Raw genomic sequence first — 19,743 nt, 5'->3', positions numbered from 1 at the left:
ATGGAACTAAATGGAGAGTAAATTTTTTATTTATATCTATTATCGCATGACCAGAAACTCCACTTCAGCTGAATGCTAATGTTACTCTGTGGATGCGTTAAAGTGAATAAAAGCTGATAATATGTCAAAATTAATAGCCGACTGTACATTTCCAAGAAAATGGACACATGCTGATTGAAAACTTCATCCCTCACTTACACGCAACAGTGGAAAGACCTTATAAAAATAAAGAAATGCTTTGACACTTTCATACATGACAGCACTGAAAGTTGGCTGTGTACTTCCAACAGGAATTGTCTACAGTACTTAACATAACTTCATCTACAGTATATTGAGGGGTTCAGATTTTTTCCGGAAGTGCATGCATTTAAAGGGCAAGCATCATCGTTCACGATAGCGCTGCACGTAATATTTCCGACTATTCAGTGGAAAATAACATCGCACCGGCTGTGATACGATGGATAAATGCTGTGAGTCATTAGATAAGATGTCCCTTTGTCGTTATAAGGAGAAAACAGCCTCAATTGGATGCAAAGATCCGTAAAAGATCGACAAGTCTGAGTGGAGCAGAGACCATGCACGAATTCTTCCGACGTCTTATACCCGGACTTTGTGGACTACTTAGTTGTTCAACCCAGCCCATTTTACACTTTGAAAGACTTTCAAAATCATAAGAGTCTAGAAAGTTATGACGACTTTGTTCGTGGATGGGTTTATGTTTATCTGTATAAACCCAGTGGACATCGTGTCATCAAGCCAGCCGAGAGTACCGTATTTTCTGGACCATAGGGCGCACTGCCGATGAGCGGGTCTATTCAGGTCTGTTTTCATACAAAAGGCGCACCGGATTGTAAGGCGCATTAAAGGGGTCATATTTTTTTTCTAAATTTAAAACATTTCCTTGTGACTGTAATGGTGGTTCCTTGGTCAAAATGTTGCATAGATTATGTTTTACAGACCATCTTCAAGACGCTTTCTGACAGTCACTTCAGGATGCGCCGTTTTGTGGGTGGTCTTATTTACGTGGCTCACCTTCGACAGTGTCTTCTCCCCATCATCTTTGTTGCAGCGGTGTAGCGTGCAAGGACGGGAGTGGAAGAAGTGTCAAAAGATGGAGCTAACTGTTTTAATGACATTCAGACTTTACTTAAATCAACAACGGAGCAGCATCTTCTTATCCGTTGCTCATTAGTGCAACAACGCCGGAAATGTGTCCCGTGAAAAACCGTCCGACCGGAACTCTCTAATAACTAAAGTTCCGTGTGTGAATAATGTAAACCCACTACACTGGTAGTTTTTAGCGCTTCTATAGCAAGATATAAGTTAGAACTTTACGCTACTTTATATTAGAAATGGCAACAGCAGAGGGTGAATGTCACATAACAAGAAGATAGTGAAAAAGAAGGAGCTTATCGACTACGGCATTGGCAAGGACTACAGTGGCGGATGTGCGCACATTTTCAGGACTTATGCAGATCTCAAATACACATCAGCAGTTACCAGAAGGTAAGAAAAGTTGATTTTGCATAATATTTTGAAACAAAAAACCAGATAATATGTCTGCTAATGGGTGCTGTTTTGCGGTCCTTATACACACACCATAGTAATACTTGTATCTCTGACTACGGTCGCCGTAATGGGCCGACAATCCATCAAGCGGTGCGGCTTCAAAGTCATACTAAAACATTTTGACAGATTTTTGAGTGCCGTGTGTAATGTTCTTTATCTTCAATGGAACATTTAAAGTGTTGGTGTAGTTTATTGGTGTCATATTCCAGTGTACATGTATCTCTTATGTGTGACTACCATCTACTGGTCACACTTATCATTACACCATGTAACAAATAAAATTGCTTCGAGGTCGGTAAGCACAACCAAAATTATTCCGTACATTAGGCGCACCGGGTTATAAGGCACACTGTCGATTTTTTATAAAAGGAAAGGATTTTAAGTGCGCCTTATAGTCCGAAAAATACGGTAATGTACTCTCAAATGATGCGACCCAGGTTTGACACCCTGGATAATCATGGATAACCAATCCAATGTCATCTCAGCACACTGTGACTGTAAGGCAGGATTTAGAGAATGTTGTTCTCATGTCGCTTCACTTTTGTTTTATGTGGAGGCTTTGGCCCGATGAGAGAAGTGAGTACTATTTTCATCAATACAACTACCATCAAAGCAAGCACATTAAGTTAATGCAAAGCGGGGCTGTTTTTTATTTTAGATTATTTTTTTACTTCCAAAATGTTTTACCTGAAATTATCCGAACCAACACGAAGTCGTCATGACGCCATATCTCGGTTGATTGTAGCAATCCATGTTCGCCTTCGCCGTTAACTCTTCTTTCCAGCCGCATCCTTTTGTTCAGAAATACACTTAGAATACGATAAAAGCTCGTCATACTTCTCCCACCTCACAGTCGACAATCACATTAGTCGTCGGTATAATGAATATTATTGGATAAATTATCGCCGACAATTAGCGTTTCGCTAACTTCCGCCCTTCAATATGGATATCGGCAATGCATTCTGGGAAATGTGAAAAACAAAACCTCTATAGTGGTATATTCTTTTTTACAAAGCAGAAAAGTGTTGAAGCAAACAGTAGTCTTTGATTATTAATGTTATCGTAACGTAGGACGCATTAATACATGTCTTAAATCGAAGATGTCAAGAAAAACTGACACCATGTATGATCGTGGCCAATTTTGATGATAATGTTAGTTTTTAACGCCTCCCCCACACAAGCAAATGGAGTGCATATTTAGTCAACAACCATACATGTCACACTAAGAGTGGCCGTATAAACAACGCCAACACTGTCATAAAGCCGTGCCATATAATGAAACCACAGTAAACAACAATGACAAACACATTTCAAGAGAATATTTGTGCCGCAACACAACATAAACACAACGGACCAAATTCCCAGAATTCCCTGCAGCACCAACTCTTCCAGGACGCTACAATATCTGTATCCTTCCTTGAGACCAAATTCTAAAAATACCTAATTTCACCGTTTGTCTTGTATTGATTATCTGTGGTCGTAAATGTTAAACATGTACAATATTTGCGTTCAAAAAACCTGATTGTCTCGAGCAATTAAATATTAGCCAATCAGGAAAGGAGCTAACTGAAAAAAGATGAAAGCAAAACCAACAAATAAGAACAGCTGGCAGTACAAATCTCAAAGTAAAATTGTCATTAAAAATTAGCACCATAAAAGATACAAAATAATTTGTCATATAAACCTCAGCATGATGTAGTTGGATTGGGAGATTAGCCAACAGCTAGCTAAGCTTCTTCTTTTTTATTTTGCAGTAAGTCTGGAGACTATGTGGCACATTGCTGCCTCTCACAGGTCAGTAAAGATACTACATCAGGTTTTGTATTGTTAATGGATGTACAGTAAGTCTACTCCAACACTGCACACAGTAAGAATACCAACACATATGACCTTCAAGTGTGAGGTTGCTCGCATCCAAAAAACTATGTTAAGATGTTACTGTAACATTAGTTATGCATGTTGCAGGATTTAGACATATCTGGAATAGCATTGAGTAGAACACAGACCTCCACCAATATTAAGCCCTTAATATAAGTCCCCAAAAAAATTGCAACACTGTTTTTTGGTTGAAAACGTGGACTACAAAAGTAGTGTAGAAAATGAGGCAAAAAGGAAATGAAAATGAAGAAAAAGCGCTGGACAGGAAGTTAAACAAAACAGCAGAAACTTACATTAACTGTCATGAGAGGTCATTACAAATTTGAACCCTAAATTACCAATTATCTTGCATGCAAATTTCAATAAAATCCAACAATACTTTATACTTCATATATGCCTAATTGATATCCTGCACATTAGTATACATTATTCAATGTTTATATCAATTGTATAAAACAACTGATATAAGCCTTGTATATGTATGTATGTATAAGAAATACAACTTGTATTTATGATGCATTCATTTTCTATCTCTGGTTTTGTTACACTATTTTTTGCTTTTAATTTTTTTTCTTTATGACTAATGAGGTTACACAGTTACATATTCTCTATTGCTTTCCAACCCTATTAAAAATGGTAATACCCAAACGCAGGAAGTGAACAGATGTAAATATGAAATATATAGATTATATGTTAAACACTCTGTGACAATGTTTGCTATTTTCTTAATTATGGAAACAGATAGAACTCTAACATTTGCTTTCTGGGGCACGCAAACAAGCAAAAAGAGAACAGAAATCCTTCGAGACACATTTTATTAAACCAATTTTTGGACTGAATTTGTATGTTTTATTTTTAGTTAAAACAAATATAAATAGACTTAATAAGAAAATAAAGGTATCTTAGTAAAAAATTGTGCAAAACTTAAGAAAAAAGAAAGAAATACAATTGTATTTTGTTCAAAAATAAAAAACATTTTAATAATAATAATAATAAACAAGTCCTCCCTGAGCTGCTACCTTACCATGGTGGAGGAGTTTGCATGTCCCAATGATCCTAGGAGCTATGTTGTCCAGGGCTTCTATGCCCTAGTCGGGTCTCCCATGACAAGCAGGTCCGAGCTGAGGGACCAAACAAAGAGCAGCTCAAAGACTCCTATGAATACAAAAAATCGAGGACCAAAGTTTCCTTTGCCAGGACGCGGGTCACCGGGGCCACCCTCTGCAGCCAGGCCTGCAGGTGGGGCTCGATGACGAGCGCCTGGTGGGTGGGCCTGCCCAAAGAGGCAGCATGGGTCCCCCCTCCAATGGACTCATCACCCATAGGAGGTGGCATAGAAGTCGGGTGCACAGTGATCTGGGCCGCAAGCCAAAGGCAGGGCCCTTGGCAGTCCGATCCTCGGCTGTATAAGCTAGCTTTTGGGACGTAGAACGTCACCTCGCTGGGGGGAAGGAGCCTGAGCTGGATATAGTCAGTCTCACTTCGATGCACAGCAAGGGCTCTGCAACTAGTCCTCTTGATTTGGATCTGGAATCTCTTTCACTCTGGCGTTGCCCGCAGTGAGAGGTGATGGGCGGGGATGGCAACACTTGTTGCCCCGCGGCTCAGAAACTGCATGTTGTAGGTTAACCCGATAGATGAAAGGGCAGCTTCCCTCCACATCCAGGTGGGGGGACGTCTCCTGACGGTTGTTTGTGCTTATGCACCAAACAGCAATTCAGAGTACCCATCCTTTTTGGAGTCCCTAGAGCGAGTACCAGGACAACCTAGCCTGCAGTTCGATGATCAACTTTTTGGTTGTATCATCGGATTTGCAGTTACATAGTTCTCTCTGGGTACTCCGGCTGCCTTCCACCTCCAAAGACATGCACCTGGGGATAAAATGTGAGTGTGAATGTTGTCTCTCTATCTGTGTTGGCCCTGCGATGAGGTGGCGATTTGTCCAGGGTGTACGCCGCCTTCCGCCCGAGTGCAGCTGAGATAGGCTCTAGCAGCCCCCGCGACACCGAAAGGGACGAGCGGTAGAAAATGGATGGATGGATGATTTGGACACTCGGGTGAGGAGAGGAGCGGAGCTTTCAACCGATCACCACCTGGTGGTGAGTCGGCTCCGGTGGCGGGGGAGGATGCCGGACAGACCTGGCAGGCCCAAACGTATAGTGAGGGTCTGCTGGGAACGTCTGGCAGAGTCCCCCGTCAAAGAGAGTTTTAATTCCAACCTCCGGGAGAACTTCGAACATCTTACGAAGGAGGTGCTAGATATTGAGTCCGATTGGACAATGTTCCGTTCCTCTATTGTCGTTAGCCGATCTGAGTGTTGGCTGCAAGGTGGTCGGTGGCTGCCTTGGCAGTAATTCCAGAACCCGCTGGTGGACACCAACGGTGAGGGATGCCGTCAAAATGAAAAATGAGTACTATCGAGTCCGTTTGGCTCATCGGAGGCAGTAGACAGGTACCCACAGGCCAAGCAGTGTGCGGCTTTGGCAGTTGCACAGGCAAAAACTCGGATATGGGAAGAGTTCGGTGAAGCCATGGAGAAGGACTTCAGGACAGCTTAGAAGCGATTCTGGACCACCATCCGCCGCCTCAGGAGGGGGAAGCAGTGCACTGTCAACACCGTGTATAGTGGGGACGGTGTGCTGCTGACCTCGACTGGGGATCTTGTGGATCGATGGAAGGAATACTTTGAAGACCTCCTCAACAAAACAAACATGCAAAAACTTTTTTACATTTTTTTATTTATCAATCCAACAAAATAATACACAATAATACCATTACAATACAATTCCAATCCCAAAACCAAACCTGGCCCAGCAACAACCATAACAGCAATCAACAGAGCAATTGAGAGGACAACACAAACATGACACAAAACAATCCAAAAGTAGTCAAACAAAAATGAATATCAACAACAGTATCAATATTAATAAGAATTCAAACATAGCAGTGATTAGAAATCCCTCATTGACATTATCATCATAGACATTTATAAAAAAATAAAAACATTTAAAAAATGAACAACAGTGTCACAGTGGCTTACACTTGCATCACATCTCATAAGCTTGTCAACACATTGAGTCCAATATTTTCCACAAAGATAAAATAAGTCATATTTTAGGTAAATTTAATAGTTAAAACATACAAAAACTTGATAATAATATAAAAATATCTTAATTGAAATAAAATAAATGAAGAAATAAAATTGTATTTTTTTAAAAGAATATATATATATATAATAATGATAATAATATACAACAACAATACAATTAAAAAGAAATAAAGTTGCAATTGTTTTGTTATTTAGATAACAAAAGACTAAATATGCTTGTGGGAACATACATTAATTTTATTTTTTCCACCTTCCAGTAGGCAACTTATTGTCAAAAAGGCCCTTATATATCAAAGATAAGTATATTATTTATTTCTAAACACATTTTTCACTTTAGCCATCTCTTCTTATTTTTAAACGACATTTTCGTTTGTATTTTCTCCGAATTGTGACGTGTTCTTGTGTTGCACATCTGTCTAATGACTGACTGACCCAAATGTAATCCAAGCCTGTAAACACAGCTCACCACAAACCCCAACCCACAAATGCATTCCATCAATGACTGTGCCCATACTTTTCTTATTCTTTAAATAATATCCCTCATTAAAAGAGTCAATGCAATGTCCTACTTTCACAGTCACCTGACATTACTCACAAGAGTTGCTGGTGAAATATCCAAAAGATCACCTTCCGCCTCCCTCAGCACCTTCCTCCTCCTCCTCCTCCTCCTCTTCCTTCACCTCTTCTCTCCTGACATGATTGTGATCATCAAGCAACTTTCAACGCCGTGAAAATCGCCCACCTGAGCTAAATGACGATACTTTAAATGGTGAGATTTTTTTAATTTTTATTTATTGATTGTTTAAACTACTTGCTATTTTGTTGTATGAAATTCTGCGTGTTCACCTGTGTTATTTCCTCCTCTTCTGGTGACATTAGAGTCAGCGGAGATGTTGGCAGGTGCATTGCTTCTGGGCACAATCCTTACAGCTTTACCAGGTTGGTCAAAAACGTGTATGTGTATGTATGTATATATATATATATATATATATATATATATATAGCCTTTTTGTGCAAGGTGTGTGTGTGTGTGTGTGTGTGTGTGTGTGTGTGTGTGTGTGTGTGTGTGTGTGTGTGTGTGTGTGTGTGTGTGTGTGTGTGTGTGTGTGTAATATATTAGATTTTACAAGTTAGGATATTTTTGACATCATTTGTGTTTACATTGATAAATATTTACTTATATATTTCTGCATTTATAATAGCTGAGCTGTGTGCAATCAGTGTTAAGTCCAAATAAAAGTGATTAAAGAGTCATGTATGAGTTTTGTAACGTTCTGCAGCCAGGTGCCCTTGCCTTCACACTTGGGGTTATTTATAAGTATCGATTGTCTTTTTGTGCAAGCTGGTCACCCCAGGCAGGCTTTGTTAGCGGCGCAGAATGTCACCATGAAGGCTATTTCTCACTGACTCCATTTTATTTGATGCAGTTTGACACTTCATTCTCCAAGGAGTAATATTTTTTTTACTTGTGTGCTTTGGAAATAATTCTTCCCTTTCCTCTCTGAAAGCTTTATTCCAAACCAAAAACCAGCAAAAGGCACATTTTTCTCGCAAAGAAAAATGTGTGCAGTGTTCAATTGGCATCCAGGAATTACATGATCTGAAGATCTTCATCAATCTTCTTGGTATGTGTTGGTGACTGGCATGATGAACATGAACATGTTCTGTTTGTTATTAATGTGCTCCATAATGTGGACCACACACTACTTCTCTAATAGTGAGGTCTCTTAGTGTCTTTATTCATGCTTGAACAACACACACACTTCCAGCTAGGTGGCAGCAGTGCTGAAAGTAATCTGTAACTGTTTTTCATATTAATAAAATTCATAAAATTGCCATGCAATTTCTTATAAGTTGTTGCAGATGTTTACTCAGCTCATTTTATTAATAATCTATTTATACAGTCATGATTGCATGCAGAATGCTTGTGCCAGCAACTCATACAATTAGGGATGTATACCGAGTACTGGTATCTTTAGGTACCTGTCCCTAATTGGGTCGGTCCAAGTGGACCGTTAAAATTCTGGACAATCAATACTGGTAATAAATATAATACTTACAGTTTAAACACCTTGTAGGGCGCAACAAAATACAAATCTGGAACATGGCAAAGACTACTTCCTGGCTATGGCGTCACACCGTAGTCTATACACTACTGCCATCTAAAGTTTGGGAATTGCTACTACATGCATATTCTACTACAAAACCTAAAACCAGTGAAGTTGGCATGTTGTGTAAATTGTAAATAAAAACAGAATACAATGATTTGCTAATCATTTTCAATCTATATTCAATTGAATAGACTGCAAAGACAAGATACATAATGTTCGAACAGGAAAGCTTTATTTTTTGCAAATATTAGCTAATTTGGTATTTGATGCCTGCAACATGTTTTAAAAAAGCTGGCACAAATGGCAAAAAAGACTGAGAAAGTTGAGGAATGCTCATCAATCACTTATTTGGAACATCCCACAGATGAACAGGCTAATTGGGAACAGGTGGGTACCATGATTGGGTATAAAAGCAGCTTCCATGAAATGTACAACAAGGATGGGGCAAAAGTCACCACTTTGTGAACAAATGCGTGAGCAAATTGTCGAACAGTTTAAGAACAACATTTCTCAATGAGCTATTGCAAGGAATTTAGGGATTTCACCATCTACGGTCTGTAATATCATCAAAAGGTTCATAGAATCTGGAGAAATCACTGCACGTAAGCGGCTAAACCCGTGACTTTCGATCCCTCAGGTGGTACTGCATCAAAAACCGACATCAGTGTGTAAAGGATATCACCACATGGGCTCAGGAACACTTCAGAAAACTACTGACAGTAACTACTGTTCGTCGCTACATCTGTAAGTGCAAGTTAAAACTCTTCTATGCAAAGCGAAAGTCATTCATCAACAACACCCAGAAACAGCGACGGCTTCTCTGGGCCCAAGCTCATCTAAGATGGACTGATGCAAAGTGGAAAAGTGTTCTGTGGTCTGACGAGTCCACATTTCAAATTGTTTTTGGAAACCGTGGACGTCGTGTCCTCCGGAACAAAGAGGAAAAGAACCATCCGGATTGTTATAGGCGCAAAGTTCAAAAGCCAGCATCTGTGATGGTATGGGGGTGTATTAGTGCCCAAGGCATGGGTAACTTACACATCTGTGAAGGCACCATTAATGCTGAAAGGTGCATACAGGTTTTGGAGCAACATATGTTGTCATCCAAGCAATGTTATCATGCTTATTTCAGCAAGACAATGTCAAGCCACGTGTTACAACAGCGTGGCCTCGTAGTAAAAGAGTGCGGGTACTAGACTGGCCTGCCTGTAGTCCAGACCTGTCTCCCATTGAAAATGTGTGGCGCATTATGAAGCCTAAAACACCACAACGGAGACCCCGGACTGTTGAACAACTTAAGCTGTACATCAAGCGAAAATGGGAAAGAATTCCGCCTGAAAAGCTTCAAAAATTGGACAAATAAGGATTGACAACCTTATCTTTTTGAAGCTGAATATACAGAGGATGAACTTCTGCTTATAGAGACGAGCACCCAGACAGAGTGAAATATTGGAGCAGAAGGAAGAGACTTAGTTCGGTGTGACTTGGTGGCGTAAATGTGGAGCTTGGAGCCAAGCTATGCCAACAGAAATGGATTGCTTACCCAAAATCAACTGGAACCTCCAGTCAACCTCAATCCTTGACGAACACCCTCCCCCTTCCACATCCCACCTCCCCGGATTGTAAATAACCAAATGTAAATAATCAAATGTATATACTTGTTCTTATGCTTTCTGAACTCACTAAGTTCTCTGCTCGCTGTACATATCCTACCAAGTCAGACCTACACTGTTTCAATGTCCATTTCTCTGATGATGCAATTGTTGATGACTGAAGTGCTGATATCAGCTAAACCCTCCTCATCCTACCCCCCGGATTGTAAATATTGTACATAATGTAAATAATTCAATGTATATACTCTGATGATTAACTTGTGGGATGACTGTATTATGATGATAGTATATATTTGTACCATGAATTGATTTACGTGGACCCCGCCCGACTGGACAAGTTGAAAAACTTATTCGGGTGCTACCATTTAGGGGTCAATTGTACGGAATATGTACTGTACTGTGCAATCTACTAATAAAAGTTTCAATCAATCAATGAAAAACCTTCTGGGCTACCAGTGAGCACACTAAGGGCCACTATATTAGGTGAAATGAGTGTAAGGAAGACTGCATTGGTGTTATTTCATGTTTAGAGGGCTCTAATAATGCTAAAAAAAACATATTAAGAAGGTTACAAACAGTTTATATGCTCTATTTGTGAAAATATTAGATTTATTGATAATAATCCTACTTTGCAGAAATTAATTTACCATGGTCAGGTTTTACCACTTGTCTGTTCATCATTCTACACGAACCAGAAAGTATTTTTCTAAAACATAAACACTGTGGAAGTCACTTCCTAGCAGTTCCACTGTTACACACGTCACAGGAGCCAGGCGTGCAGTTTTTAACAGAGTTTTAATGTTCATCAATTTAATCAAATGTTTTTCAGCAGGTCGTGACTTTTCAGTCACTCCAAATCCTCCTCCTCTCCTGTTCCCGGCCGTTACTGTTAAAGACAACATGTGATTTGATAACTCGTACCACCTGGGAGATCTAATCACCCTGTTCAGCTGTGTCTCGCCGTCGGCACTGCCACGCCCCCATCTGATGGTGCTCTGTCCTCAGCACCATGGACAGAGACGGTGACCTCCGCTCCTGCAGGCAGCGCTGGCCACACCTCCCTCCACAAACACAAACACAAAAATGATGTGTTTCCCCCTTTTGTTAACAATTTGATTTTAGTCATTACAATTGCTTAACAATGTTGGCATTTTGTTATTTGCTGCAGGGGTCCAGAGCAGGTGGAGTGTGTCATTCTCACGAAGAGAGATTTGTGTGTGGGCAGGAACCACCGTAACTCTGCCTTGCCGCTATGACTATCCATCAGGTAGCGTAGCAATTGTTTTCCTATTCACACCTCAGTATGGATGAAAAAATCAGATAAAGGTTTCATTTCTATGCAACCTAGGTTATTTCTATTGCAATACACTTTGCAATGACATAGCATTGTCACATATTTTTATCATCATCTTCACAGGTCACACAGTGAAGTGGGTCATGTGGTTTCGTGTGTCATCTGATGGTCGAAGGGAGTTCGTCCATCACTCTGATCCAAACCAAGTTAGCCTGTCCTACCGTGGACGCACGCGGTAAGACAATTTGGAATCACAGGCACTACAGCATGTAATGAAATCTCGCTTTTCATTTGTGATCCTTTCCACAAAAACAGGCAAGAACAGAAGTGTGCGAAAATCGAAGCAATTTTTCCCATAAAAAGTCATGTAAATCCAATTAATTTGTTCCAACATCCAAACTAAAATAGGGCGTAGTCATAGTTTTTCATGCAGGAAACAATGCAAAATAAATATAAACAACAAATTAACATTTGACATCACTTGTTGGTGAACGCTGCAATAAGTGGAAGTGTGGCGCTTTTTTTTCGGGATTGGTACCAAATTTGGTACTTTTATAGCTACCAACCTAATTCTGTCAGTACTACTGAGTACTGATTCTCATAAAATCCAATGATACCATATTTCTATGAGCAGACACGGTTCAAGCACTTGGCGGACAAACAATGGTCGGATTCTAGAGTACTGTAAGTGATGTTGCAATGGTCCATGCCAACAAAGCAAGTGTTCCTAATAGAAAGTGCTCAAGAGTAAGGCTCCACTTTTCAAAATGCGCTAGATCGATACACACGCACCTTGGAACCACTAAAATAAATGCATACTTACAGATGAGACAGAGAAGTACAAGAAAACAAGATATAACAAATTGATTGCACAGTTATCATTATCAGCTTGATGTTTAATGTTAAATAAATAAAGATTGGTCGATTTTATTGTTAAACAAATTAACATTTATTCATACATGAACACATGTAGCAAACATTTTTACAGTTAACACTGTTACCAATTGGTACCGTACCGTACCAGTATAGAGTTTGGCCGATAACCAAGACATTGTAAGAAAACCGAGGTGGATGAAAACAGAGGTAAAACTGCAAAGGTAAAAATACTGGCACACATCTTTGAATTTATTGGGCTTTGACTGCTCCATTCCTCCTGGGCTAATTGTTCAATCATACTAAGACATTCTGTGAATTTCTGTGTATTCAAATGTGCAGGGAAGGTTGCTTTCTGTTCCCTAGTACAGAGGTTCTTAACCTTTTTGATCTCAGGGCCCAACTTTTCTACTACCGAAGGTTCCGGAGCCCCCTCAAACATTAACCCTAAATTAGTAATCTTACTCTTGATTTTAATTATATTCAATAATTATATCTAACAGGGCAGCACGGTGGAAGAGGGGTTAGTGCGTCTGCATCACAATACAAAGGTCCTGAGTAGTCCTGGGTTCAATCCCGGGCTCGGGATGTTTCTGTGTGGAGTTTGCATGTCCTCCCCGTGACTGCGTGGGTTCCCTCCGGGTACTCCAGCTTCTTCCCACTTCCAAAGACAGGCACCTGGGGATAGGTTGATTGGCAACACTAAATTGGCCCTAGAGTGTGAATGTGAGTGTGAATGTTGTCTGTCTATCTGTGTTGGCCCTGCGATGAGGTGGCGACTTGTCCAGGGTGTACCCCGCCTTCCGCCCGATTGTAGCTGAGATAGGCTCCAGCACCCCCCGCGACTCCAAAGGGAATAAGCGGTAGAAAATGGATGGATGGATGGATGGAATTATATCTAACCTACATACAGTTTACAACCTTGTAAAATGATATGAAACTAAATGTTAATCACAAAGACTATTATTGATTTACAGTACCAGTATAATGGAAAAACAAGTTGACTTTATATGCTTTATTTGTGTTTCATTGTATCCATTAAACCATATCCAGTTGTACCAAAAATGATTCCCGGGCGCAGCACCGCTGCTGTCCACTGCTCCCCTCACATCCCAGGGGGTGATCAAGGGGATGGGTCAAATGCAGAGGACAAATTTCACCACACCTAGTGTGTGTGTGACAATCATTGGTACTTTAACTTTAACTTAAATTTACAATCGGCAAAGTATGTAAAAATACCGCCTCAACATCACAAATGCCACAAATTCAGTCAGCCATTTTGAATATTCCACTCAAAACATCTTCGGCTATTTCCATAGATTTGGGGCCACATGATGTCACTGGAGGAACGCTTCTGCACTAACCGCCAACAATACTCCATTTACATGTCATAACTTGAAAATTAACCAAATATGCGCTGTATTTATATTATAGGTGCTAACGCAGACTGCCTATTTTAGATTAATAGCAATGAGCTAATGCTATCATACGCTGTTGTTGTTGCCACATAAGCCGAGGGGCTGCTTCTGCTTTGTCTCAAACTTGCTAAAAGTACATTCTAGATTATAATTCATGCGTCTCTCACCTGGTAGTAGACAAATGTGGCCATGGTCTGACAGGCTGGTTGACTTTCACGTCCCAGAGGTGGCGAAGAAGACGCTAGTTGCTGCAACTTTTGTTTTAACCCTTCGTGAGCATTGTGATTGATTCTTCATCCAAACGGGATCATGTGAGCATAATCGAGTGGAAATTGTACAGTAAGTGTTTGCTTTATTATGGTTAGTTTTTATGTTTTGCACCTAGCAATGCTGCTGACGCTATAGTGTTTTAGTAAAGCTACATTCGTTTAGCACTCGGCTTCTAAAACTTATTGCTCTCCCACCTTGCATTTAGCCTCAAAAATATAAGGTTCTAGATCATAATTTTCCCCAAGGTACTGTGCGTCACGGATCACGTGACTGGCTTGCTCATTAACTCTCAAAATGGCTGATACTATTGATACTGTTTTGATCATATATATTTACTCGCAAACTTTGTAAGTCTTTTGGTGTCATAAATCATATGGTAATAGCTTCAATATAAAGGCATGTTGAGTTTACATTCTACTGGTACTTTGACACATAAACCTAAGCTAAGGCTAAGGTCAGTCTAACTAGAAAAATAAGTACTAACCAAATATACTGCGTGAGAAGGGACTCATACACTACTAACGAAAAATATATGTACATATAATTGTGTTGTGCTAAATTAAATGAACTAAATTAATAATTAATAGGTTTCTTAACTAAACTATCAATAAAATACAGCTTCATCACTTATCGTTAGTCAATTATTAGTAGAGATGTCCGATAATATCGGCGGATAAATGCTTTAATGTAATATCGGAAATATCGGTATCGGTTTTTTTTTATTATCGGTATCGGGTTTTTTTGTGTGGTTTTTTTTGTTTTGTTTTTATTAAATCAACATAAAAAACAAAAGATACACTTACAATTAGTACACTAACCCAAAAAACCTCCCTCCCCCATTTACACTCATTCACACAAAAGGGTTGTTTCTTTCTGTTATTAATATTCTGGTTCCTACATTAAATATCAATATATATCAATACAGTCTGCAAGGGATACAGTCCGTAAGCACACATGATTGTGCGTGCTGCTGGTCCACTAATAGTACTAACCTTTAACAGATAATTATAGTCATTTTCATTAATTACTAGTTTCTATGTAACTGTTTTTATATTGTTTTACTTTCTTTTTTATTCAAGAAAATGTTTTTAATTTATTCATCTTACTTTATTTTATTTATTTTTTTAAAAAAGGACCTTATCTTCACCATACCTGGTTGTCCAAATTAGGCATAATAATGTGTTAATTCCACGACTGTATATATCGGTATCGGTTGATATCGGTATCGGTTGATATCGGTATCGGTAATTAAGAGTTGGACAATATCGGAATATTGGATATCGGCAAAAAGCCATTATCAGACATCCCTAATTATTAGTCATAATTTTTTGCGCTGATTGTTTGAGATTGGCATTACTGCCACAAGTGGTGTAAAAGTGTATAACAACTGTGTATGGCTGCAGCTCATAAGGACAACAGCTGAGAAACAGATATTTTTTGGCGGCCGACTAGGGGACGCCTGCGGCCCAACAATGGGCCCCGACCCTTAAGAATCAGTGGCCTAGTGTACATAATCAAAAACTATAAAGGCATGCTTAGATGAGTTTGGTGTTGAATAACTTACACACACTATACACTGTAGAACCTCATATTACACACATAATTTGTTCTGTGACGAAGCTCTTACCTCAATTCAAGGGTGCCCATTGAAATGAATTAAAATCAATTGCATTGGCGTTTTAACATGTAGAGGAACATGCCTTTTAAAAAGAAAAACTAACTTTTAGATTAAAAAAAATATATTGTATAAAATGCACAACAAACAACGACATAGTTTATTGAAGTAATGTAATAATAATGTACAGCATTGGAGAGTGGACTTCCAGCTGCTTCTCTGTCAAACACAGTATCAGCAGCTTTTCCCTATTTTTACGGCTACATCTCCGCCGTTTAGATATCATTTCAACATTCTCAGCTGGCGTTAGACTCATCGTGCTTCAGTATGGTGCAGACTCGCAGTGATAGGCTCGAAATGTTTCGCCAAGTTGGCAACATGCGCTGTCATGTTTTTGATGATTTCTTTCTTTCATTGACTGAATATCATCCACTTCTTCTCAGCACTGTCCTTCACACTCACATGTTTCCTTACCATGCTTGGAAGACAAAGTTACATCGATCCCTAGCTATAAGCTATTGTTAGCAAGAAAAATCTGATGTTTTGCTGGGATCTTACAGGGTTTACTGTGACATTTGCTACACCAACCAATGGCGGGAATGCTTGTCACTCAAGTTTTTGCATGCAACTTAAAGCATAACAATTGTCCGAGGGGCAGCTCTTATCGCATACACTCTTAAGTTGAGGCACCGCTGTGTTTATGGCCCTACGCTCCGCCCGCAGAACATTCGAGTTCTATTTTCACTTCCTGTGGGTGTCCTGGCCAGGCGTCACATTACTTAGTCCATACAGTATAATTCTGACACATTCATAATGAATTGCAGCTACATCGGCGGGAGCTACTCCAGCTGTTCGGTCCAAATTCGAGCTGTCAAGCTGAGTGATGCGGGCCAGTACCATTTCAGGTTCGAGACAGACCAGCCGCTAGGAAGATGGACCTCTCCAGACACCATCGCTCTGGACGTAACAGGTTCCTTCTTGCCAGTGCTGAATCAGCTGTGATAGATACTACTGAGGAAATACAGGAAGCAGTCGGCCAGGTATTCACACGAAGGTTGGATTTTTGTATGTGTGTGTGTGCATTTGTCAGACCTCCAGGTCCAGCTGCATCCAACCAGGTCAGCCAACATGTTTGGCTTTGGAGAGACTGTGTTTGTCGGCTGCCAGGCCAGTGGATGTGCTGCTACCGGAAGGAGCCTAGCTTTGTACAGGTGAGCGCAATATGCTTCTCGTTTATAAGTCAGAATAATGAAGTCCTTATGCCGTTCATTACGCACAGGAATGGACTAAACCTAGGTTCCTATGACAAATGGATGACTATTAAACGCTTTGACCTTGTGCACACGGGAAAGTACATCTGTCGACCAATCCCACCGCAGAATGTGCAGTCTCCGCCCCTCTCATTGGCACTGGGCCGTAAGTAATTTTGCTGATTTTTCTAATGAATCCCCAAAAGCAGGGCTGTCAAAACCTTTTTTTCCCCAAAGGACCAAATACAGAATAATTAAGTCCAGGGTTGCCTCAGTTTGTTTCTTTTCTTTCAGTACAACTTCACATATTTATTTCATTTTGACATGGGATATTAACTAGGACTGTCAAATTGAATGCATTAACGCATGTGATTAATCACAAAAAATATTGCATGTATATACAGTATGTATATATATATGCAGATTAATCACACACTCTATTTTGACTGCACATGTTCCTTTACTTTGTTTACCTGAAATGCGGCTCAGGTTCTTACATGGTCATTCATCAGGTCAATGCATACGTCAGTGCAAATATTAATAAAGAGTTTAAGTCTAGTGTTTTGTGTGGCAAATAAACCTTGATGGGACTTTTAAAAAAATACTTTTAGTAGATATTTTAAACAACAGATGACATACATTAAAGTAAAACCTTTGAAAATGTTCCTGGATGACATTCTGACAATTTGTGTCCAAATATTGGGGTCTTTTTTTAAGTTCATTTAAATTATGCAAGTGAGTATTAACCTGTGATTACTTGTTGAAAAATCCACATTTAAAAGTGTGATTAATCTAATTTTAAGAAATTAATCGTTTGACAGCATTAGTATTAACAAGTTAGGTTGTTTTTTTTTTCATGTTTTGGTGTTATCTCAGTTCCAGCTCTGTTATTTTTAATTTCCACCTACTGTGTGTTACTCTTATCTGCCACTGAACACTGACTTCCCCATCTGTTCCTGATTGGCAATCGGTACACACCTGTTTCTGGTTGCCAATCATATTGTTTTCTTTAAATGTTGGTCTGTCCATCCTTTGAACAGGGCTGGAATATATATATGTGTGTGTTCTGTTTGTTATAGCTTGCTTTAATCAATGCAAACTGAAGTGTTATTTTGGTACAAATGATTGTTGTTACGTCTCCATCAACGCTTTGCTGCGTGGCAAAAAAAAGCCTTGTAAAGTGTGTAAGCGTGTGTGTGTGTGGGGTGTGTGTGTGTGTGTGTGTGTGTGTGTGCATTCTAATAACAGCTTATTTGCAATTACCCTAAAAAATGTGGCTTTACTGCAGGTTGTACTGTAATTTTACATGTTTGGTATGAAATTAATATGCAGATCTAAAGCACTGCGATCGCAGATTATGTGTAAAACCAGCTGTATAAACGTGATCACAGATCACTCTGAGACAGCACACACAGTTGTAATAAATAATAATAAAAAACAACTGAAGTTAATGTAATGATTTCAATTTAAAAAAAATTGTAGATGCTTATTGAGTTACATAACACATTTATGTAATATCTATATAAGCACACATACGTCAGAACTGGATATATATATATATATATATATATATATGTCTTAATAAGGTTATCCAAAAAATAGTGCTCGATACCGTAGTAGAGCGCAATATATGTATGTGTGGGAAAAAAAATCACAAGACTATTTCATCTCTACAGGCCTGTTTCATGAGGGGGGGTACCCTCAATCGTCAGGAGATTTTAATGGGAGCATTCGCATACCATGGTTTGTATAGGGCACAGAGTGGGTGGGTACAGGCTGGCCTAGGGGCGTGGTGATTGGCTCATGTGTTTCCGTCTATGGCGGCATGCTGTGACAATTTCGCTGCGCTTGTTGAGGGATGACAGGTCTGGACGGTAAATAATAAACAGTTTCTCTTTCAAGCATAGGTTGCATCTTTTATTACCACTATTGTAAGGTGTGCTGGATGCAAGAATTTGCCATGTTATTGAATATTCAACATTATTGTCTTTGAGGTCCCAAATGTGTTTGCTGAGTTCTGTGGTATTTCGCAGGTTTTTGTTCCTGAAAGAAGCCTTGTGATTGTTCCATCTGGTTTTGAATTCTCCCTCGGTTAATCCTACATATGTGTCGGATGTGTTAATGTCCTTGCGTATTACCTTAGATTGGTAGACAACTGATGTTTGTAAGCACCCCCCGTTGAGAGGGCAATCAGGTTTCTTTCGACAGTTACAGCCTTAGGAGTCGCTCTGTCTGGGGGCCGACGGCTCATTTGCAATTGTTTTGTTGTGGTTTGAGATGATTTGTCGTATATTGTTCATGCAGCTGTAGCTCAATTTAATGTTGTTCTTGTTGAATACTTTTCTTAGGGTGTTGTCTTTGGGAAAGTGTTTGTCAATCAGATTGAGGAATTTGTGTCCAATGTTAGTTGAGACGTTTTTGCTGTATGGGGGGTTGTACCAGATGATGTCGTTTCGTTTTCTGTTCTTTTTTGGCTGGTTTCCTGGCGTGGGTTCATAGGTGAGGGTGAAATTGTATCCGCTTTCATCAAGGGCTTTTTGGTACGGGGGGGTTGCTTGGTCAAATTCAGCTTTGCTAGATGACAGCATCGATAGCCTTTTATTGATTCCGGTAGGTATTCTTTTCGTGGTGGTGGGTGGGTGGTTGCTGTCATGGTGCACGTATTGGAGTGTTGTGTTGGGTTTCGTGAATGGTTGGTAGCTGTTATTTCTCAGGTTGAAAGTGACGTCAAGGAAGTTGACGG

At 39.7% G+C, this 19,743-nt stretch overlaps 1 protein-coding gene across 1 annotated transcript in view; it reads left to right on the top strand.

Annotated features, from left to right (window-relative positions):
* Positions 1-7,245: 7,245 nt before the first annotated feature.
* The window catches only part of LOC133592304 (B-cell receptor CD22), a 43,067-nt gene continuing 30,569 nt past the window's right edge, over positions 7,246-19,743 (top strand). The window contains exons 1-7 of the mRNA XM_061944889.1: positions 7,246-7,325; positions 7,436-7,495; positions 11,449-11,547; positions 11,698-11,809; positions 16,575-16,720; positions 16,841-16,961; positions 17,030-17,166. Of these exons, the coding sequence (XP_061800873.1) occupies positions 7,447-7,495; positions 11,449-11,547; positions 11,698-11,809; positions 16,575-16,720; positions 16,841-16,961; positions 17,030-17,166 (664 nt within the window). The 5' untranslated portion in view covers positions 7,246-7,325; positions 7,436-7,446. The remainder of the gene's footprint in view (positions 7,326-7,435; positions 7,496-11,448; positions 11,548-11,697; positions 11,810-16,574; positions 16,721-16,840; positions 16,962-17,029; positions 17,167-19,743) is intronic.

Source organism: Nerophis lumbriciformis, linkage group LG04 (genome assembly GCF_033978685.3).
Source record: "Nerophis lumbriciformis linkage group LG04, RoL_Nlum_v2.1, whole genome shotgun sequence".
NCBI lineage: Eukaryota > Metazoa > Chordata > Actinopteri > Syngnathiformes > Syngnathidae > Nerophis > Nerophis lumbriciformis.
Note: the sequence above shows the minus strand (reverse complement) of the source record. Positions and strands in the feature narration are given on the sequence as shown.